At 39.4% G+C, this 23,402-nt stretch overlaps 1 protein-coding gene across 6 annotated transcripts in view; it reads right to left on the bottom strand.

Annotated features, from left to right (window-relative positions):
• Window positions 1-23,402, bottom strand: part of ANKS1B (ankyrin repeat and sterile alpha motif domain containing 1B) — a 740,833-nt gene that overhangs the window by 603,700 nt on the left and 113,731 nt on the right. For all 6 annotated transcript variants that reach the window (XM_043491651.1, XM_043491643.1, XM_043491691.1 and 3 more), the window contains exons 2-3: window positions 18,023-18,103; window positions 8,935-9,091 (exon numbers count right to left, since the gene is read on the bottom strand). In XM_043491651.1, the coding sequence (XP_043347586.1) occupies window positions 8,935-9,091; window positions 18,023-18,103 (238 nt within the window). The remainder of the gene's footprint in view (window positions 1-8,934; window positions 9,092-18,022; window positions 18,104-23,402) is intronic.

The raw sequence follows: 23,402 nt of genomic DNA, 5'->3' as shown, positions 1-23,402 counted from the left end.
TGTCTGCATTTCCACAACTGTTTTCTGCTCTTGGATGCATATATGCGGCTTCCATTATCTTATCATAGTTTTTTGGAGAACATAAACTGGGTGGGAGTGGGGGGTGGAAAAGGGATGATTTGGGCTATCTAGAGATCATGAGAGAATAGTGAAAGGTTGTCCTCACATAAACTAGCCTTGGACAGTTCCCAGTAAGAAAACCTAAGTCCAGTGATTAGCCAGATCAGAAGATCAAACAAACCAGCACAAGGACATTTAAGAGAACTAAGTATCTGTAGACTAAGTATGTTTGCAACAGAAATGTAGTAAAATTCCAGAATTATCTACCAGATGCTACAAATGCCAGTTGCAAGAAAATAAATATGTTTAAATAATCATTTAATTAAGAGCTGAGGACCATTTATTCTTCTTGTTGCGAGATATTATGTTTCTCTTCATTTCTCTCCTTTAGGGAAGTAGCTATCGCCTATTAAGGTACTGAGCTTTTTTAATCAATGACAATTAATCAGATCTCTACCCATTTTTTTTCTTGTAAGTGCAGTTCAAGTTGCTTTATGCATACCCTGAATGCTTGGGAGGAGACAACCCACATCCTCATTTAAAAATGGAGGGTGGGGAGAAGAATAGATTTTTTTTTATTAAATACAGAATCCAAAAAAGACATTTTCTTAGCCTATTTTGGGTTTGATCCTTGCACCCACTAAAGTCACTGAAGTGACATCAATAAGAACATGTAATACCTATACCTCATTCTGATGATTCAGGGGTCCCAATAAATGTATCAAAAGTTAATTATTAACATGTTATTACAGCAATAGGGACATCCAGCACTCCTTTTCCTCATCTTATAGCAAATTTTTGAACAGGTACTAGAGGCACTACAGAAATATAAAACAAGATTACTTTTGTAATGAAAAATACAATCTGACGCACTGAAGCATGCTGCTCTAAATTAAATGCATAAAGTTCTGGAAAAGTCTGTGCCAGATGCTGAGAAAAGGGCAGAGACAATTAACAGACTGTAGAGAGGAAAATTACCTAGAAACATCATCAGTGTCCACGTCATTTCTCTAAATGTGTTAATATTTATATTTTGTCAATAAATGTAGAAAGATCACAATTTGAACCAAGTAGTCATCCTCCATATCTTTCATTTTTTATACCTAATTATGTTTTCAAGTTTTTCTTGCACTACTCACATTTACAAATTGAGCCATCTGGTGGCTGTCCTTTGGTGCATGTTAACTTTTAAAAACATATATTATGGCTTATTAATATACATACATATTTTGATGAGAAATTATAATTGCCACAAGAAATGCTTGAATAGATGGAACTATATTTATGAAAGTATTAGCCTGAACATATATTGACAATTATATATTTTATAGTACCTATAGTTTTAAATGATATATGATGCATTAATTTATTAATGAATCCAGATCTCTCATTCATCAATCAATCTACAGACAAATTATAGTTTAAACATTTTCAGCATTCCACATCAGTTTGGTTTAACATTTTTCCATTTTGCAATATCAACCCTCTTACATTTTGTAACTCAATCTACATACCTTTCATATTAGCTAAAATATATCTATGTAAGTAATGACTTCACTAATCTTAATCATATATTATTTGCCCTACAGTTATTGATATATGTTTATTCTGGAGAGTTGTCAGTCTACATTTCCCTCTCCTATGATTGTCATGCAATTGTTGGCCTCCTTACTGGTTATAAAACACAGTTTTACATAACTGGAACAGTAGGGGGCATTCAGAGCTTAAAATGCTGAATACGTTTCTATGACATTAGCAGATTATATTTTAAATCTGTAGCAAATATTTCTGCTTACTTACAATACCATATATGAAATCTATTAATTGATATGTTTTGTGTATGTAATACTAGTATATAGGACATGCTGTTCTCATTTGCTGTACGTCTTTGATTCTTGCTCTGTTCTTTAATACTGTTTTCTTTTCAGAAACATTTATTTTACATAACATTGCAATAAACTATGTGACAAGTAAGGGTATGTTTCAAAATTAATGTAAACAATTTTTAATCATGCCCAAAATTATCCCTTTCTGCAGAAAAACCCAGAGAAGAGAAAATAGTAATGCAAGCCATGCAAAAAACTGACTTTGTGTGGGTGGGTGAGATATGTGATGGCCAAGAAGTGGCAGAGAGCATGGCTATAAAACAAGGAAGAGTCTGAGGATGTATGGGAAATTATATATTCAATTCCACAGATCTTGAGGCTTACCATCCTGTCTGTGCTTCACTCAGACCCTTACCTTTCTGACAGCATAGCCAGGTCAGTTGCCTTGCCACACTGCCATTGGCTGCTTGCCTGTGACTGTGCCTTACTTCTCCCTCCAAGGGAAGAAGAAGCTGCATGGAAGACTTAATGCTGCATGGAACATTAAATAATATGGCAATTTGCCATATAAATCCATAAACTCATGGATATCTGAGTTGGAAAAGATCTATAGTATATAGTTATCAAGACTAATCCACTGCCAGTGAGGGCTTGTTCCCTACAGTATATTATCTAGTGCTCCTTCCAATCAGTTTTAAAACCTGTCAAACTATAATGCTTCCACTTCTTTCCTTGGGGGGCTGTTAACAGATCTCTTTTACCATGATTTTTTTTTCTTATTTTCACCTGATTACTTCTAATTACATCCCTTTGTACCACATTAAAAATGTGTCTCTCTCCTTGTTACTCCCATCAAGAATTTCTAAATAGATATCATGTATTTTGTTTTTCAAAATCTTATTTTTTCTCCACAAGCCTAAGTATTCTTATTTTGTTACTACCTTCCATTTGTAGCAGAATTATATTTAATCTCATTTCATATGTTTGAGCATTAGTTTGTGAGGCCTTATAACTATTTGAATCCCACTTACCTATAAATTAGTTGTACGTGATTTGGATTTGTATGTGATCATGGATTCCCATTATGGTTAGGTGTAGACAAAATAATGAACAACTGAATTACAGGATTTTATGAACTCTCTAGGCCCCCCATTCCCCTCCAGTTTGATTCCTCTCAATCTGAAAGAAAAGTTGTTAGCCTACTCTTGCTATTGGTGAGTGTCTGCTGCAATAAATGTTCCTTAGGGAGGGCCTCTGTGATGGCACAGGCTAAACACACACACAAAAATAATCAGCTAAATGGGTTTAAAATTCATTTCTCTGTAGTCAACAGCAGAAACCATGGGTTCCATATAGCAGCATACCACAAACCCTGTGGGTGGGCCAGCCAGGACACCTAAAATTAATCTGAGCAGAGGGCACAGGGAAAGGGGAGGGACACAGAATAGGAAGACTGAGTTTCCATTCCCATTCCATCCTGAAAGAGATGGAAGCACAGCTCTAAGCACTCTGACTGATGTGAGAAAATGCTGGTAGTGCTTAGTAAAGGTATAGAGAGAATGCTCAGTTGCTACTTTGCACAGGTTTCAGAGTAGCAGCCGTGTTAGTCTGTATTCGCAAAAAGAAAATGAGTACTTGTGGCACCTTAGAGACTAACAAATTTATTTGAGCATAAGCTTTCGTGAAGTGAGCTGTAGCTCACGAAAGCTTATGCTCAAATAAATTTGTTAGTCTCTAAGGTGCCACAAGTACTCCTTTTCTTTTTACTTTGCACAGCTCATCAACTATCATTTCTCCTCTTTCTATGCAGGAGATGGCAACAACCCAAGTGGCATGGGCCCAAATTCTGATCTGGCACAGGGTCTCAGCTGCTGCACAGGCTTCTTGAAAACTGGATCTGATCCAGCTGGCTGTGAAATAGCTTTACACCCTCTCTCCCTCTTTAGACAGCTAGTAAAAGACCAGTCAGTCCACACTACGGAAGTATTCATTCCTGGTTAAGTAAAACTTAAGGGTGCTTCTCAAATCTTAGTTGTGCCACATTTTATCTTTGCCTGGAGGCAGAGTCAGAAATTTGGGAAGGAAATGTCAAATAAAAGGGGAGAAAACTGAGGGAAGAAAACTGGAGTAAGCCTTAACTAATACCTTATCCCTGTGAAAAGTTATCTATGGTGGATGGCAAGATAAGGCCACAGTTTCCACAACCTTCATAGCTGAAGTTGTTTCTAATAGATTGTAAGATTTTTTTCATCTGGAGTGTGTCTTCTTAGTGTCTAGCAAAATCCTGATCAGGGTCCAGAGGCACTATAGTAATGCACATAATATGTTTATTTCAATGGCACTACAAATACCACTTCAAAGGTAAAAAGATGTTGGTCTGTTGCACTGAATGGCTTAAAATGACAGTTTACTTAGTTTCTCTATCACAAGAGGGAAAAACTAAGGACCAAATGGGAGTCTCAGTAAGTGAATGTTTCAGAATATTAGACACGAGAAGGGAATTGGCCACTGTCCCATCCTCTACCATGTCATTTACTGCACTAAAGGACAAGATATCAATACTGGATAAGTCACTTGTTCAGGGATGGAAAAGTAGTAACCCTTTGTGTAAAATCCAGAAGGTTTGACTTTTATAACATAGGAGGGAAACCTTGTTTTCTGAGAGGATAAAATTCAGTATTTTGCCCCAAAAGTGGATGCTTTGAGGACCATGATTCCAGAAGGGAAGATCTCCCCCACCTATAGGGTTTGTCATGCCATTAGGAACGAGCTTAATGCATTAGCTGTCAGAAGAAGAGCAGGGTGTTTGATTTGATTTAAACTATTAATTGCAAGCAAAATCTTTGAGAAATTTCCCATCATTTTTAGGATTAGTGGCACAAAATTCTAGATTCTGCTTTATCTCAGACAACCAGTAGATGGAAGATCTGAATACGTAGGAAGAATCATTAGGAGCCAAGAATTGAACGGGACTTTGATAAAAAAAATCTTTCTGGTAACTTCCACCACCATTCTATCTAAGGAATCCTTGAAGGAGATGTGGAATCCAAGATTAAATCAGCTATCTTTGACCAGTGCAGGACTACAAAATCCACTTGATAGGTCAGATCACCCTATTTCTGTAAATTTCTGAGGAAGCTACTGTGGCACTGATAGCTAGCCGGCCCAGGTCACAACCCCAAAGAAGTGTTAATTGTACCCATTCAATTGTTAGTGGATATCAAAGAGATGTTAAGTGAGTTGGTAGGCATCATTCACTGATGTTGATAAGAAATCAAGGAAAATGTATTGATGGCATTGTTTTCATCTGTCTGTATCCTGTACTGAATGCATCCAATGAAGTGAGCTGTAGCTCTCCAAAGCTTATGCTCAAATAAATTTGTTAGTCTCTAAGGTGCCACAAGTACTCCTTTTCTTTTAATTAACCTTAAGATCAAAGATGTGTATACTCTGCATGAAACTAATGAATATTGCCTGTATTGTTTTCACTTATCTGTCTCTATTATAATGAATGACTGGCAATTACCTTATGTAAATCAGTTTAACTGGATTACATGTATATGCGTGGGAAGTAGAAGGTTAACCTCAAAGATTTCAGAGTAGTCTCTAAGGTGCCACAAGGACTCCTCCTTGTTTTAACCTCAAAGAGTGGGTCATTGAATGTCCCACAATGGGAAATCTATGGACACATGCTATGCTGGGAACACCTGCCAAACTGTTTTCAGCTTGTCTTGCTATGAGCAAGATATACAAAATACTGGATCCTGGGAGAGATGTTCATTTCTGGACTGCCTGGGTTCTGGGTGGTAAAAGGGGGCTGGAATGCTTAATGGGACTGCCTGTGACTCCAGGATAAAACTAATATAGTGATACAGGAGTATACTTTTGTTACCAGCTTGGTGAAATCTAATGATAGACTATACCACCATTTTGGGCTGTCTGCTCTATTTTCTGACAGTTGGTTCTGAGTTTGTCATTCTTAACTGTGAGCCACTCCAGGCATTGTGACATCTACGTCTTCTGAACAATCTTGTTTGTCATCCATGAAGGTAAATGCTGTCTACATAAAATTTCAGGCACAAGGCAAGCTTTTTCTTGCTTTTCCACCCCCCAGGAAAAGGGCGGCTCTGAAGGATCCAGTTTCTCCTCTGGCCTTCCAAGTCTCATAGGTTCAGACATTCCTCAGACCATTTTCCCAGTCTTTGTTTGAGATTCCTTGCTAAATCAGCAGGCTGCACCTCAGGCTCAATCTGACACCTCACCTTCCTGAGGAGGTAACTGGGGAGGCAACAAAACAACAAGACTTAGGAAGTGCCAAAGCCTGGGCACTTATACTCATGGATTTAGTCTTAGGGGCTGAGGAAAATAATTGTCTGGACAAAGTTACGGAAGTTTCCCAGGAAGGTCTTAGCCAAACAATGAGGATTTTTCTTTGGAGGATAGAAAAAAGATTTTTTAAAAAGTATAAGCCTTCATGAAGCATTTATTACTCCACCTAATGACTGTGGGAGTAGGGACATAGACTGAAAGGGGCTGACAACCCTTACCTCATCTTCTGACTCATCTGTTCTTTCAGGGAGAGCCTCTTCTCTTGCAAGTGAGGTTTTTTTTGTCTTTGTGTAGGCTAACAGGGATGGTTTACCCTTTGGCAGGGATCTGCACAGCCTCAGTAAGGCCAGTAACTGTTCATTATTCCTATGTGCACTGGCAGCAGCTCCTGGCAAATCATTACTTCAGGAAGCAGAAAATGTGCTTTTTCTTCAGATGTAGAGTACAGCTGGTCAACATTTTTGTCATGAAAAATTTTCATTTGGTTTGATTTTTGTAATGAAAAATTTAATAACAAATTAAATGCATTTCTTATTTCATTCAGAGAAGGAAGGAACTCTCTGAAGCACACCAAATATTTTCATTTAGTTCATTTTGAATGTTTTTCTTAAAATTTTTTTAAACAATAATAAAAAATTTCTAATGAAATGAAAAGTTTCCATTTCTTTCTAATTTTTTCATGAAAAAACAACAACATCTTTTCCAACCAGCCCTACTTCTCAAAGTGTGCTGACAAAGAACCCAGGAGCTACAAGGAAGCCTGAGAAGTCTCTTCAAGACGGTGGCCAGGTATCGCCATAGTGGTTGCCTTGCTTCTTTCTTGTATAGAGCCAGCACTCAACTGCAGAAGAGTGCATCACACTGACAATGTGATAATCCCATAACTCAACTGTTTTCATTCTTGTCAGGTGCTGGTTCCAGATAGTCAGGTCTTGTGGATGGAGCAGAGGTTCAGGATTGGGATAAGGGCAGTGCTGGCACCTGGGTTCAGGCACAGGTTGGGGTCAAAACTGAAATCAGAGTCCATAGACAAAGTCAAATGAGTATCGTAGCTGAAGTCCAGCTACATGTCAAAAGTCAAATGGGATAGATAATAAGACAGAAAATATCATACTGCCTCTATGTAAATCCATGGTACGCCCACACCTTGAATACTGCGTGGTCACTCCATCTCAAAAAAGATACATTGGAATTGGAAAAGGTTCAGAAAAGGGCAACAAAAATTATTAGGGGTACAGAACAGCTTCTGTATGAAGAGAGATTAATAAAACTGGGACTTTTCAGCTTGGAAAAGAGGCGACTAAGGGGGGATATGAGAGGTCTATAAAATCATGAGTGGTATAGAGAAAGTAAATAAGGACGTGTTATTTACTCCTTCTCATAATACAAGAAGAAGGGGCCACCAAATGAAATTAATAGATAGCAGGTTTAAAACAAACACAAAAAAGTTTTTTTTCACGCAACGCACTGTCAACCTTTGGAACTCCTTGCCAGAGGGTGTTGGGAAGGCCAGTACTATAACGGGGTTCAAAAGGGAGCTAGATAGATTCATGGAAGATAGGTCCATCAATGGCTATTAGCCAGGATCGGCAGGAATGGTGTCCCTAACCTCTGTTTGCCAGAAGCTGGGATTGGGTGACAGGGCATGGATCACCTGATGATAACCTGTCTGTTCATTCCCTTTGGGGCACCTGCCATTGGCCAGAGTACAGGATACTGGGCTTGATGGACCTTTGGTCTGACTCAGTATGGCTGTTCTTATGTTCAAATATGGATGGCCAGAGTCCAAGGGTCTGGGATGAGGAGGCAGATGCAAGCTGGAGCAAGATCAGAACAGGGCATGGACAAGGCTGGAATGGGGCCTAGGCAAGACTGGGGCAGGAACAGGAACCATCCTCAGAGCAGGTTGGAAGTCTAGAGAATCTGTTATACTGCAAGGCACCGAGAGGTTTCCTGGCCAGGTAGTGCCATTACACAGACTAATTTACAGCTCTGATGGGATTAGGAAAATACCTGAGCCTGGGGGTCAGTTGACATGGTTTCTGCTCAAGGATCGGTTGCTGTCTGACCACTAATCCCACAGGTACAATTATTATAAAACATGCATAACAGCCAAAGAGGGTCTTACAGCAGCCATATCATCAGTCAATAGCCTGTTGAATAGACCCTGCCCCCCTACCTACTATAATGTCTTTTTTGCCAGCATTTGCCATACAGCTGAAAGGATGGATAATTTAGCCCCTTTTACTCAGATATATGCATACCATGTTTGTTTGTAGTATATGTTTGCACAATAAATTCATCTTATGTTACATTCCAAATATTCCAGATAGATAGGAAAATATTGTAATTTAGTGCATAAGAATTTTTTAAGGAAGTGAATATGTTAAAAGTGAGTATGTTGCTTATTGTACTTGATTGTACAACGAGGGTATTGTGAAAGCTAAAGTTTTGCCTTCAAAAGAACTCTAGAAACAAATAGCAATGTCTCAATCTTCCTTAAATATAGTTTTTTTAGTGCCTATGCCCAATTCAGCAGAAAATATATTCTGCACATGCAACATGGAAGACTTTACCAAACCCAAAAATAAGTTTCTAGAGCATTAAATTGCATGGAAAACAGACATATTTTGCTGAATCTGGCTGTAACTCTATCAAGCCTAAACAATACTTAGTTTTATTTTCTGATGACATAAACAAAGATTTTTAATCACTTCACCTGTTCATTCACTCTGGAGTGTGATGGCCCATGATGGATGAGAATCTTCACAATATCTACATCTCCTTTCCAAGCAGCCAAGTGTATAGGAAAATAACCTTTGTTATCTGCCACATTAGTTGATGCTTCATACTGAAGTAATTTGAGAACTATATCCCTGGAAAACAGGGGGGAAGGAAGAAAAAAAGCTAAAAATTGAGAGGACAGCTTGTTTTATAAAGTTTGTACACATTGTCAAAATGTTTATTCTTAATAACAGATAAGCCAAATCCCACAGTCATTCATGCAAACCTACTGAAATTAATTTGCCTAAGAACTGAATACAGACCAAAAACATAGCCCGAAATGGTATATGTGACTGAATTTCATGTTTGTTCTTTATTTTATTGACTGAATAAAGAAATTACCTACTGACAGTAATGCTGGTTCTTTTAACGCATTGCCTCCACAGAGACTCACTGTAAGACACATGAGCCTATTCACATAGTTGCAGAACCTTTTTAAACAGTAGCTGGCAGTAAGAGAGCACATGCATGTCCCTCCAGACTTACATTCCACAGAATGAAGGTATAAGAATCCCACTCCCTAGTTCCTCTTCCCCTTCAGAAGTCTTGCTATGAGTTGAGCTCTGAAGCACAGCGGAAGAAGTAGGGTCAGTGTGGAAAGCAGTTTATTTAGAGTACAAGTGTTATGTTTGGTAAGCAACCCCTTTTTCTTCTTCATGACATTGCCTCCACAGAGTCTCATAGCAAGAGAACATCTAACTATACCACACTTAGGTGTTTACTAATCTCCTTGCAAATCCTGTTTTCATTTTTGGCTTCTTACTCTCCATCTCCCAAGATCAATGAGGAACAAAACAACTTTATTATTTTTTCATCTATATCTGGTTCCTGTTAAAAGAACAGGAATACATGTGGCACCTTAGAGACTAACAAATTTATTAGAGCATAAGCTTTTGCTCTAATAAATTTGCTAATCTCTAAGGTGCCACAAGTACTCCCGTTCTTTTTGCTGATACAGACTAATACGGCTGCTACTCTGGTTCCTGTTAGTATTTTTAAATTAAAAAGAAAAGGAGTACTTGTGGCACTTTTGTGGATACAGACTAACATGGCTGCTACTCTGAAACCCATTTTTAAATTGTAATTTGTAGGGATTTACCATACTTTATAATAAGAGATTAAATAGAAGGTGCTATATTAAGCCACTGATTTTTAAGCAAAATTCCATATTGATTTCAACAGGGAGTTCTGCTTAAAAAATGATAGTAAGGTATGAGCTACAGTTAGCAAGTATGTTAAAAAATAAATCAGTTGTGTCCTACCTGTAAATTTGTCTTCTCATGGAATGATCTTCTTGCAGCCCTGAATAATTAATAAGTTAACTAAACCCATCAGCTAGTAGAGGCAGTTCTTGGTAAGCAAACACTAGCTCTTTAAGAGCTAGCAGGTACCAAAAACCTTAGGAGTACTTTCTAAGCAGACTGCAAAAAACATTAAGAATTTAGGCCTTGACTAAAAATACAGGCAAATGTAAACCCTGAGGAAATAGCTGTAGTCCCTAAATGTGTCCCAAACACTGCAATAAGAACAATGGCATACTGTTGGAGAGACTGGACAAAGGAGGAAGAAAGCCTACCAGTGACTGAGACTCACTCATATCTTGCCACTGAAAGAGCACTGCTGCCTTCAGAAGAAGACATGACAAATCTGGCATAAAGGCTGTGCAGTTCAATGGATTATTGCACTTGGGTCTTGAGTGACATCTTATGCTGGGCTTTACCTACCACTGAGAAGGTCAAACTGTGAAAAAAGGCCACAGGCAGCAAGGTTAGCCCCACTACTTCTTTGTTCCAAAAGGGGTGGATCCAAGAAATAAGTTCAACTACTTCCTGGTGGAAGCAAATGACTGAGAGGTTTGGCACGATGTGGGCTCTTCGGCAGCCAACACTTTTACATTCAACAAAAATGTGCCTTGAACTGCCTCAAGTGGCTGATGGGCATAGTTAACCTAGGAGTTTGCTTCAGGATGAGAGCCACTTGATTGAGAAACTATAATAGGTTGTTTAAAGGGTAGCATACTGTACTAGTAAAAAGTTGAAAAACATAGAAGATAATGAATGGAGTACTGCAGCAATTGGGATTAGGTCCAATATTTATTCTATAAACAAAATATTTTGATCAAAATACAACTAAGATGGAGTAGTAAATAAATACATATTTTATACTTTTGTTTTCTCCAAATCAGATGAATCAGCAAATGATGTAGAACAATGAAATCAAAATTCAGGGAAAGCTAGAGTGTTTATGAGCATGGTAGCTCAGAAGTTGCAGTTTGGGCAGATACAAATTAATGAAGTCTAGGGGGTTAAAGTTGCCTAAAGAGTATATTTTTAACTGAACACTAAGCAATAAAAAGACCCGGGAGTGATAACAAACATAACCAAGAGCGATTTCAAATAGAAAATAAGGACATACAATAGAAATATTGGATGGCCATAAATGACATCTTAAAGAAATGTATTATAACATATTAGACTACTAGAAGGCTGAAGTACACAATGATGAATGCTGGCAGTAAAAAAAGATCATTGGTGAGATATAAAAGATACAGAATAGAACAATGATAGAGTGATAGAATCAGCTGGTAAAAAAGCATAATTAGAATAGTTTTGAATTTGATTTTAAGGCGTTTTTCTTTCTAGGTACCCCACCGCAATTTACAAAGCACTGAGTTTACTACAGATAGGGCAGTGATTATGCGGTCGAACATAGCACATTATGCATTCGGTGGTAAATAACCTCTATGTCCTGGTCAACATTTCTTCTTTTACTAAAATAGTCTTTGATGTTCAAGGTTGTTTGTTATCTTCTACTCTTTCAAAGAGTGCCAAGGTAATCTTAACTTACTACAGACATCTATCAAAAAATGTAAAGAATGCATGTCTTTTTAACAGCTCATTTGAAGAGTATGTACTGTGGATGTTAGTCTCTAAGGTTCCACAAGTACTCCTTTTCTTTTTGCGAATACAGACTAACACGGCTGCTACTCTGAAACCTGTGGAAGTCATGCAACTGATAGGATAAAAGCTGTTTTGATAGGACACAAGAATCAGAGGTCATGGACTAAAGCTAAAAAATAGCTTTAAAGGAGTTTAAGAGAAATGTTCTATATAAATGTGAATAACCACATTAAAGCAATATTAAAAGTACATATTTAAAATCACAAACAATCAGAAAATGTCAAAATTAAGACTCCAGTAACAATGTTGATTGGAGTGCATCCTGTATATTTTATAGTAAATAGTAATATATTTATTATAACATACAAGCTTAACGAGAAAATGGCAGGAACAGACAACGCAATATATCTGCAATACAGCCAATTAAAGTTGCTATAGAAAATGCTATTTTTTAAATTTTCTGACTATTTGTGATTTTAATTTGCAACCCTAACATTTTAATGTACCTTTTGTCATTTCATTTCTTTTGCTATTTAAAATTAAAAGGGAAAAAAGACATCATCTGTGGTTAATTTTACTGTAAATTGTTTTCATCTACATGTGAATTTCACAAACAAATTTATTGAGGTGAATGGGAAGGGGGCAGAGTTAATTTCCACACTTGCAGGTGGTTGTTTTTTGTTTGGCTGGAGAGTGTTTTTAACAGGTTTACATTTTTACAGCTCTTTTGTTACAACACAGAGAGATATTTCCTTTTTTAAAAAGAATAGTAAAAGATGGATATTTGATAAATACTATTGAATGTAACAAATATGCAAATACCCAATCACAGGATCTTCAGAAAAATTGCACTCGTTTTGTTTTCTGGCCCCGACGATAAGACAGGCATTGTTTTTGAACAATTTTGAAACCTGTGTGTACCAGTGTGATGTTTACAATTTCCCTCACATACATTTTCCCAGCAGATGCACCTGCTTTGCTCATCCCTTTACTCAAGGAAGCAGCTGTCCTCTTGCCTGTCAAAATGGGACGATAAATGTGCATTGTGATCTCTCAGAGTGGTGATGGGGAGACTGAGGCTTCATTAGGTGTTCCTAACTTTTACCAAATTATAATAAGCATGCTTAGAATTGATTTTTAAGTCAGTCGAGTTGAGGATGCTCTGCAACCGTCAGGAGGTACTTATACCCCATAGGATTATGCCTTATGTCCATACCAACTTTCAAGTTTCAAATTCTAGCCATTTTTGCTGTAATCCTATTTTTAAAAAATCCTGTCTAAACTTGCCTTTGACTTCAATGGAAGCAGAATTAGGCTAACAATGAGTGTGTTTGAAAGTAATATCCTAAGCTCTTAAAGAAAAAATAGTGTAAGATATGAAAACACTAACTAAATAGATAATGTAAACAGACCTAAAGAGGCATCATATCCTCCTTATGTTTGAGAATGCTAATATGTTATTATGATTAGCCTGAAGTCTATGGCTGGTTCTGGATATCATAGAAACATTTATGCTTCTGCTCAGATTTTCACTTTTTAAAGTAGCAAAGCGGTGGTTTGTGTTCAATACTCCCATATTTTCTGAAATATTCACAGCTAAGTTAAAAAAAACTGGGCAGTTTTTGCAAGCTAAGCCTTAGCCTTCTGACAACTGGGAATACACAGTTGCACAAGGAATAAATCATAAGAAAAGGCCCATGATGTTTCTGTTTTTTTCAGAAAGACAGAGTTTAGTAGACTACATTAATTACTTTGGGCTAATTCCAGGGTGATAAATGACAGTAATTGATTATTCTGGATCTAGCTCCAGGAGTGAAGCTTGGAGGATTCACAGTGCTGACCTTAGCATTATTTTCTCTTGTGTCTGTAAATTTATAAATAAAATTAGCACTTATGGGCTGTAAGATGAATATAGTCTACCGTAATATTAGAGAAATGGCAAGTTTGTGTAATACAATTCATCACACATAATAAATACCCTGTCTTTTCTATCTTACTTCACCTTTCTGCAGCCAAGAGTGTAACTATTTGTGAATAAAATAGATTTAGGAAAACAATTTGCATATTTCTGCAATTGAAACATTCTTTGATAGGGCTGTAGAGGTAAACTGTGATCTAGTGGTCTGGGCTATGACCCAAGGAGGGGATTGGATATTAGTGGCTTTGCAACAAGAGAGGATATATTGAGAGAACCACTTAAAAAGTCTCTGAGTCAAGACAGGAGCTCCACTAACTCTATGTGCGAAAGAGACAAACAATCTGGGGTAGGCCCGAAAGAGTTTAGTGCTTTCCAAATAAAGGGCTAATGCTCTTTTGATATTTAGGATATGAAGAGAAGCTTCATTTTTAGTTTGGTGAAGTTTGAGGTAGAAAACCAACAGCTGAGTGACCTGGTTAATGTGGAACTATGTAGTGACCTTAGGTAAAAGGGGAAGATGTTTTCTTTATAATAGGTGGTGTAGAGAGGGTCAGTCATTAAAGCTCCTAATTCTCCTACCAGATATAATAGCCACTACGAATGCAGTTTTCTTAGAGAGGTGTAGAAGGGATCCAGTGGTTCAAAAGGAAGTCTCATCAGGGCACTGAGGAACAAGCTTAAATCCCATGCCAGGGTCAGTTGTCTAAGATGTAGTAAAAGGTTTGATGAAGGTTTGGTAAATCAAGAACTGGTGGGGTGAGCAAAGATTGAGAGTCCTTTGACCACAGAATGGAAAGCTGTAATTACCTCTAAACAAACTGTAATAGAGTCTAGCCATGTCTACACTACCACTTAATCAATATAACTTACGTAGCTCAGAGGTGTGAAAAAGCCACCCCACTGAGAGACACAAGTTACAGCAACCTAAGCACTGTACACATCTTTGCTATGTCGGTGGGAGAGTGTCTTCACCAGACACATGAAAGCAGTGCAGCTGCAGCAATGTAGTGCTTCTAGTATAGATAAGCCCTATGGGTAATGACCCAAGCCCCCTCTTGAACAAAATTTCCAACACTTCCTACTGAGGCAGTGGCAAAGAGGTCTAATTCTGGAAGACCCCAGATAAGGGCAGGAACATCCCCAGAATTTTTCACGATACACACAATGCATGGTACCTGTGGGGGTCCAGCCCAAATTTCGTCTCCAACCAAACTCCCGTCTGGAGCAAAGAAACAAAATGGAGTCACCCAACGAGACCCATCATTGGGCCTTTGGCAAAAACCCCTTGTGTCTGTCCCCTCCAGTGCTGCCTGACATTCTTCTCCTGGTCAGCTACCACTTGTGGGCACTCACTACAGCTCCCCATACTTTTAACAAGTCTAGAGGCTGTTGCCGAGTGAGTCCTATCGGCAGAGCAGAGCGCCTGTCTTTAGGAAGTCTTGCACTTGTTCCTGTGATGGGTGGAGACCTCTTGAGTTCCCACCAGACCATGGTTTGGATTGCTTCCCTTCTCTGACACTCACAGAGTCCTTCCCTTGCTTGGGGTATACAAGAGTAAAGCCAGACAAAATAAAGGTCTTTCCCCCTTCCCCAAGGATGAGGGGATCAAAGTAAAGAAAGGAAAAAGGAAAAAAAAGAGCGCTCAGTCTCTTTGGCAGTTTCTCATTCACCTTTTTGGGCCCAGCTTGTTGGCAGGCTTTTTATTGTCCTGATCAGGGTTAGAGTCCATCCTTAAAAATCCCTCCTCCTTTTGGTAGCTACAGATACCACAGAGGGAAAAAACTTCCAGCACTAGTGCATGTGACGAGCACACACACCTACAATGGAATGGACATGAGCAATCACTCAAAGAAGAACCAGCAGTCTCTGAGTCTTCCCCTAGTTGTCACCCCTTTCTGTGGCAGGTTTTCCTTTTTTAAGGCCAAGTAAGCCCTGCAGGTGTGCCTGGTTAGTGCTGCCTGGACCCAGAAGAGCTCATTGGCTTCCTTCTTTGAAGAGCTTGTTAGCTTCCTCCTCAATAAGTGAAGGCATGCCAGCTCATATATCCCACTCCTCAAGTTGTAAGGACAATCTTGAGGCAGGTCACCTCCATCTCCTATTTCCCGCAGAAAAAAATTGACTCTAATGTGGTCATTTCCCACCTGGTGTTTCACCCTGATGCCATTGGACTGTACCAGGAGACACCACCACATTATATGCAGGTTCAGATCTTTCATTGTATGGAGCCAGCATAGAGGAACATGATCAATGATCAAAGAGAAGGGACTGCCCAGCAGGAAATACCTGAGGGAATCCATAGCCCACTTAATCGCTAATGCCTCCTTTTCTCTAAGTATAGGGTCACTCCTCTGTTCCTCCACAAAACTCCTACCCTAGAAGTTGATTACCTCTTCCTTCCTTATTTCCCTACAGGGTTTATGACCTTGTTGCTTGTGATGTGCCATCCTTAGGGTCTTCCAACTTTCCAAGGTTTACCAGGCTTTGGGGTTCGTTCTGCAATGACCAATCTGGACCCCTGTTCACTCGGTGGGCCTGTTTGTTAATGACTTGCCAAAAAATGCCCAATCTCAACCTATGATTATAGGGTAGGCCAATTTCTCAGCCAGAGCTACAGTTATAACCTTGGTATGCGTCCCCGCAGTCAGTTGTAAACATTGGTTGCGGTAAGCATTCACATTGCCATGTATACACTATAGATGAATCAAACCTTTATGGGTACCATCATCCCATACTAAGGAGGATTGGACCACTGACCACTGTCTGACTACAGATGGAATCCAAGAGTCCTTGGACTCCCTTCTTCTGGACCATCACTGGCACCATCAACTTGGGGAGAACACTTTTCAATAGATGGGTTTCTGCAGTCCAGTCCTGGATGTATTCACATTCCATAAGATGGCATCTCTCTATGTACCCTGCCTGCCCCCAGGATTAGCAAGTTACTGGGCTGGTGCTGGCAGAATCTTTCTTAACTTGGGGTGAACTTGGCCATGGAGTAGTGGCCAGCACCCCCTCCCCCATTCTGCAAGTCCTATTTCAGTTGCTTGAGATAACTGGTTGTTTCACTGGTGGTCTCATGTCTCAGCCCAACCAACTTGCCCCCTGTATTTCCCATGGTCTAGTGGTCAGTCTAACCATCTTGGAGGACTTCCCTGGGGGTGGATCCCTTAGAGTGCATGTTACTAACTTGACGTTGCCCTCCCAGGTCTCTCTCGGGTCTGACCTGTGTGATGTCAAGGCCCTGTGGAATTCTGCCACTAGCAACCCTTCAGCCTCAAGAAAGTCTCCATTAACCACACTGGATCTCTGAAGTTCCCTGGTTGGTGGTGTAATACCCACTCCTGGTAACTTAGGCAATTCTTAAAACCTTGGGATCCAGGCATAACCCAAGGAAGGAAAATAATTTCCCTCAAAAGAAGAAGGAGAAACCCCTGAGCAAGTTAGAGGGGGTGACTTCAAACAAGGGGAGGCATGGGAGGGAGATGGAAGTTATCTTGGAAAAAATCTCCTCAAACAGTAACAAAAAATAAAACTAAGGGGGCTAATATATAATTACTAAATTATAGGAAAAAACTAGCTCTAAAAGCAAACTTGTAAAGAAGTGCACAATGAAAGTTGCTCCATCTGAGGCTGAAGCTATTGAGAAGGAACTGAGGGCAGTTTGTCTGACACTGCCTTATATATCCTTGATATGGGACATGAGGATAGCTAGGGTAAAGGTGCAGACCAAATGGGCACTCCCTAAGTTCCCTCTAAGCTGTGCGTCTAAGCAGCTACTTATTAAGCATCACACAGGCACTCAGGGCTGTGGTGGGGAGAGATGCCTCTCCCCAAGTCCCAGAACTGTTACGGCGCCCTGCCCCCTCCCCCAGCCCTGACTCAGCTCAGCCCCAAACCTGCTGCGGCTGGGGGACAGGCGCCCCTACCTTGGCCTCAACCCAGCTAAGCCTGGACCTGCAGCTGGGGGAGAGGTGTCACACATCACATATTGATGCACATAACAAAATTCATTCCATACATGGGAAAAATTAGAGGGAACACTGGGGACTGCTACCAAAATTCTCTGATCAAAGTCACATAGGGTACATGAACACCTGAAATGGAACCCATAGGGACAATACTCAAAGAAGAAGTCAGTGTTATGCTACATGCTTTAAATTTACCCAGAGAAATACGGCCATAAATATTGGGCACATGGCACTTACTTGTGTCCATTTAAAGCTGCATGGTGTAAAGCAGTGTAACCCGAACTGTCTGTGCAGTTTATATTTGGGCCTCGCCAGATGCTGCAAATAAAACACAATTGTAAAATTATTGTTCATAAATGGCAAACCAAAATGTTTGAAGATAGACAAAATTATAATACAAATGTAAAGATCCTGCAATGCAAGTGGCTAATTTATCAGGCACAAATTATCTAGAAATGCCTTGTATGTGGAAAGTGACATATTGATGATAAAGTCATTTATTTATAAAAATCATTTTGCGTATGTTTATCTTATAACAATTTTGAACTTCATGTAGGGCAATTCTTAAAGATTAATGACTATTCTGTAATTTCAGTCAGATCTCTTCTTCCAGCAATAAGGTTCTGTTACTTGGAATTCTCTACCGAATATATTGAGATACACTGTGATTTCATATACACCAGTTTTTCACCAGTATAACTTTGTTGACTTCAGTTCAGTTACTCCTATTTTATATTAGTGTGAGATTAGTTGTTGCCAATAACCTCCTTTAAAGAGATACTGTCAATTTAAAAATCACATTCTGCCCATTATATGTACTTCTTGTTTTGACAAATAACTGCTAAGATTATATAACTGAAAGATCAGTAAAAAATGTTTTCTCTATTTATTCAGAATGCTAACTTTATGCATTTGACAGTAATTTTTGTATCATCAGCTTCATTATTTGTCCTTTGCAATCAGTTACCCTGTTGATTATCTCGGTTATTCACAAAACAACATGGTAAAAAAAAAGACGGTTACTCATCTTCTTGTAACTGTTGTTCTTTGAGAGGTGTTGTGCACGTCAATTCCAATTAGGTGTGCATGCACTGCATGCATGGTCATCAGAAACTTTTTCCCTTAGCAGCTCCCGTCGGGTCGGTCAGGAAGGCCCCTGGAGTGGCGCCTTCGTAGCACTCAATATATGACTCTGCCGACCTAACCCCCCTTCGATTCCTTCTTGCCAGATACTCCGACAGAGGGGAAGGAGGGTGGGTATTAGAATGGACGTGAACAACACCTCTCGAAGAACAACAGTTACAAGAAGGTAAGTAACCGTCTTTTCTTCTTCGAGTGATTGTTCACATCGATTCCAATTAGGTGACTCCCACAGGGGTGGGATCGGAGTTAAGGAATCACTGACTGGAGCACTGCTCTACCAACACCTGCATCATCTTTAGCATGCTATGTGATGGCATAGTGGGTGGCAAAGGTATGCACCAAGGACCAGGTCGCTGCTCTGCAGATCTCTTGGATGGGTATCTGGGCCAGGAAAGTGGTGGAAGAGGCCTGAGTCCTTGTCGAGTGGGCCGTTATAGCCAGGGTTGAAACCTTGGCAAGGTCATAGCAGCAACGGTTACAGTCCGTAATCCAGGAAGAGATGCACTGTGAGGACACTGGAAGCCCCTTCATCCAGTCCACCACCGCAACAAACAGCTGATTTGACTTCCTGAAAGGCTTTGTGCACTCAGTGTAGAATGCTAATGCCCTGCGCACATCTAAAGAGTGAAACTTCTGCTCCTGTGCAATCGCATGAGGCCTGAGGAAGAAAATGGGTAGAAAAATGTCTTGGCTGAGGTGGAATTGGGATACTACCTTGGGAAGAAAAGGTGGGTGCGGCCTGAGTTGTACCTGTCCTTTTGGAAGACTGTGTACGAAAGGGGGGGTGGGGTTGGAGGTTAATGCTTTTAGCTCCAATACCCTCCTGGCCGATATGATTGCCACCAGAAAGGCTACCTTCCACAAGAGATACAGACAGGAACATGTAGCAAGCAGCTCAAATGGGGCTCCGATATCACCTACTGTCATAAAAATAAAGGGAAGGGTAAACACCTTTAAAAACCCTCCTGGCCAGAGGAAAAATCCTTTCACCTGTAAAGGGTTAAGAAGCTAGGATAACCTTGCTGGCACCTGACCACAATGACCCAATGAGAAGACAAGATACTTTCAAAGCTGGAGGGAGGGAGAAACAAAGGGTCTGTCTCTGTCTGTGTGATGCTTTTGCTGGGGACAGAACAGGAATGGAGTCTTAGAACTTAGTAAGTAATCTAGCTAAATATGCGTTAGCTTATGATTTCTTTAAATGGCTGAGAAAATTAAGCTGTGCTGAATAGAAAGGATATTCCTGTCTTTATGTCTTTTTGTAACTTAAGGTTTTGCCTAGAGGGTTTCTCTATGTTTTGAATCTAATTACCCTGTAAGGTATTTACCATCCTGATTTTACAGAGGTGATTCTTTTTACCACTTCCTATATTAAAATTCTTCTTGTAAGAAACTGAATGCTTTTTTCATTGTTCTTAAGATCCAAGGGTTTGGGTCTGTGGTCACTTATGCAAATTGGTGAGGATTTTTATCAAGCCTTCCCAGGCAGGGGGGTGCAAGGATTTGGTGAGGATTTTGGGGGGAAAGACGTTTCCAAACAACGCTTTCCCTGTAAACCCAGTCAAACATTTGGTGGTGGCAGTGGAAGTCCAAGGGCAAAGGGTAAAATAGTTTGTACCTTGGGGAAGTTTTAACCTAAGCTGGTAAAAGTAAGTTTAGGAGGTTTTCATGCAGGTCCCACATCTGTACCCTAGAGTTCAGTGTGGGGAAGGAACCTTGACACCTACCTAGGACCAGATTGAGGTCCCAAGTTGGTACCGGTGGGCAAAACTGAGGGTATAAGCATTCCAGGCCCTTAGGGAAACGGCCCACCATAGGACTGGCCAAGACTGAACAGCCCAACTCTCCAGGGTGGAATGCTGAGATGGCCACAAGGTGCACTTGGATAGACGATCCGGTCAGGCTTTGCCACTCCAGGTGTAGGAGGTAGTCCAGGATGAACAATATAGATGCCTGGAGTGGAGATACTTGACTGAGATTACAACAGCACGAAAACTGTTTCCATTTGGCCAGGTAGGTGGCCCTGGTGGAAGGTTTTGTGCTACCAAGGAGCACCTCCCTCACCGATTCCGTGCACTGGAGCTCCCTTGCATTTAACCATGCTTCCATCAGATCAGGAAGGAGGGGCAGAGCAATTGGGGTGCTAACTGACATGTCCAGAAGTGTGGTATACCAATGTTAGCACGGCTACGCTGGAGCAAGCAGAATTACCTCTGCCTTGTTCCTGCGGATCTTGAGGAGAAACCTTGAGGAGAACCTTGAGGAGGAACCTTGAGTAGGATTCTTGAGGAGAACCGTGTGGACGAGTGGTATCCAAGTCGCCACAGATGGTAAGAAGGAACTGAAGGGGGGTCAGGTTGGGAGGGTCATATATTGAGTGCTATGAGGGCGCCACTCCAGGGGGCTCCCTGGCCAACCCGACGGGAGCTGCTAAGGGAAAAAGTATCCGACAACCATGCACGTAGCACGCGCACACCTAATTGGAATCAATGTGAAGAAGAACCTTTTTTTTAAAGTAGGAAAATATGATTGTAAAACTACAAAAATCAATGCAGTACCTGAAAGTACTTTCAATTAATTTTTAATTGATTACATTTCAAAATATGTCCCTTTAAATTGTGGAAACGTTTAGTACTATATTACTTTATCCAATATAGACTTTTTAAAAAATTAATGTTTTAACTTTCAGTGCATGGAATTATGAGAATTAAGCAGCTGTCCTGGTTCATACCGAGTATGAACATAATTTTCAGCCTTTACAGACAAACAATATTCTTCCTTTACTTCCTTAGGGAATTATGTGCTGTGTTTTCAAAGAAAATGGTCTGAAGCAATTCAGTTAAAAAAACAAATTCTGCTTTTACTGTAGTTTGCTATGACCAAAGTCACCAGACATGGCTGTAGAAATGGCCAGATGTGTCTAATAGATTTTTTAAAAATACTCTTATATTAAGGTCTGTATTTGTTGTCTAGAGATTATCTATTTCCATATTTCATTCTTTTTTCAGTATTTGTGCCTGAATGATTAGTTAGTTCAGAATTATAAATAATTGTATTTTTCCAAGAAGAATATTATAGCCATTCTATATAAATGGCACCATACATTATGGACAGTTTGATTCTATGAAGTGCTAAATACCTCACCTCCCACTGAAATCAATATAAATTGAGGATACTCAGCCCCTTTCAGGTTCAGGCTTCAAATATCTTCTTGGAAGTTATTACGAAGCAAAATCTATTTCTTGGTGTCTTTCGAGAATTATAAAGCTGTATTTCAATTTTCCTATGTTCTAACATTATACATACAAAGCACTATGTCTATACTTTTTTACCCACAGATTCTCACTGTGTGTCCAATAATAGGAACTCCAGCCACTTTGAAAATGTTACTCAATATGTCATGAGAACAACTTGCAGCTGTAAGAGTCACCTTTATCTCTGGACCCTTCAATTAAAAAGTTAATTTCAGCTTCCTGAAGAAGGAAGAATTGAAAGGCATTTTGGCTAATTAAAAAATTGACAAAAGAAACATTATTAGATGCTAATTCCTTTCTTCTAAAGATGACATATCCACTAATTTGTCACTGATGGCTGTACTTAGGCTTAGCCTCCAGACAAATCAAAGAACAAAAATTGTTTCCATTCAATAGAAAAAAGAGGGAGTATCTCTAATTCAATGCTATGTAGAAAAGACCAGACCAAAAATTGTTCTCATCTCAACGTATTTGATTCCTTATTTTTAAGGTATCAATTCAATAAATAGTTGTTCATGGGATACTAACTTTTCCTCTTTTTTGCTTTATTACTTTCTCTAAGAGTTATCTTGCATTGCTTATTACTTTGCTTTAGAGACAACTGATGAATGATGGAATAATTTAGAAACAAATTCTTGCCATTTAATTTCTCTTCTGTGAAATCAACACATTTATTAGTCCAAATATACCCTTAAAAGGGGGGGGGGGAGGGAGTGATGAGTAAATGTATTTTACAGCTATTAATATAGTATTTAATATTTTACTGTTTTAGTTTTTCTTACGCAACTCTGAAAGAATGTATTCAAAATACAGCCGAATCTAAAATTATTAAGGCCTTTATTCTGAAAACACTTAAACATGTCCTTAGATTTAAGTACATATGTATTTTAAGTACATGAAATCCATAACTATTGTACAAACTATGTACTTAAAATACAAAACTATTGAAGTCAATAGGATTAATCATATGCTTAAATTAAAGCACATTCTTGTTTGTAGGATCAGGGCCTATGTTGTTAAGCCCAGACTGTGTACCAAGGGCCATAGCTAAAGTTTTCAAAAGTAGAGTTGACCAGAGGACAATAATTCCATTTTGCAATGATTTCGAGGTTCATATTATGTTTTTGTTCTGGATTGGAATCGAAACAAAACCTTTCAAACATTTTTGTGAAATGAAATTGTATCAAAAACTCTGGTTTTGGATTGAAAAGGTCAGGTTC

Source organism: Dermochelys coriacea, chromosome 1, assembly GCF_009764565.3.
Source record: "Dermochelys coriacea isolate rDerCor1 chromosome 1, rDerCor1.pri.v4, whole genome shotgun sequence".
Lineage (NCBI taxonomy): Eukaryota > Metazoa > Chordata > Testudines > Dermochelyidae > Dermochelys > Dermochelys coriacea.
This window is presented reverse-complemented; position numbering and strand designations above follow the sequence as displayed.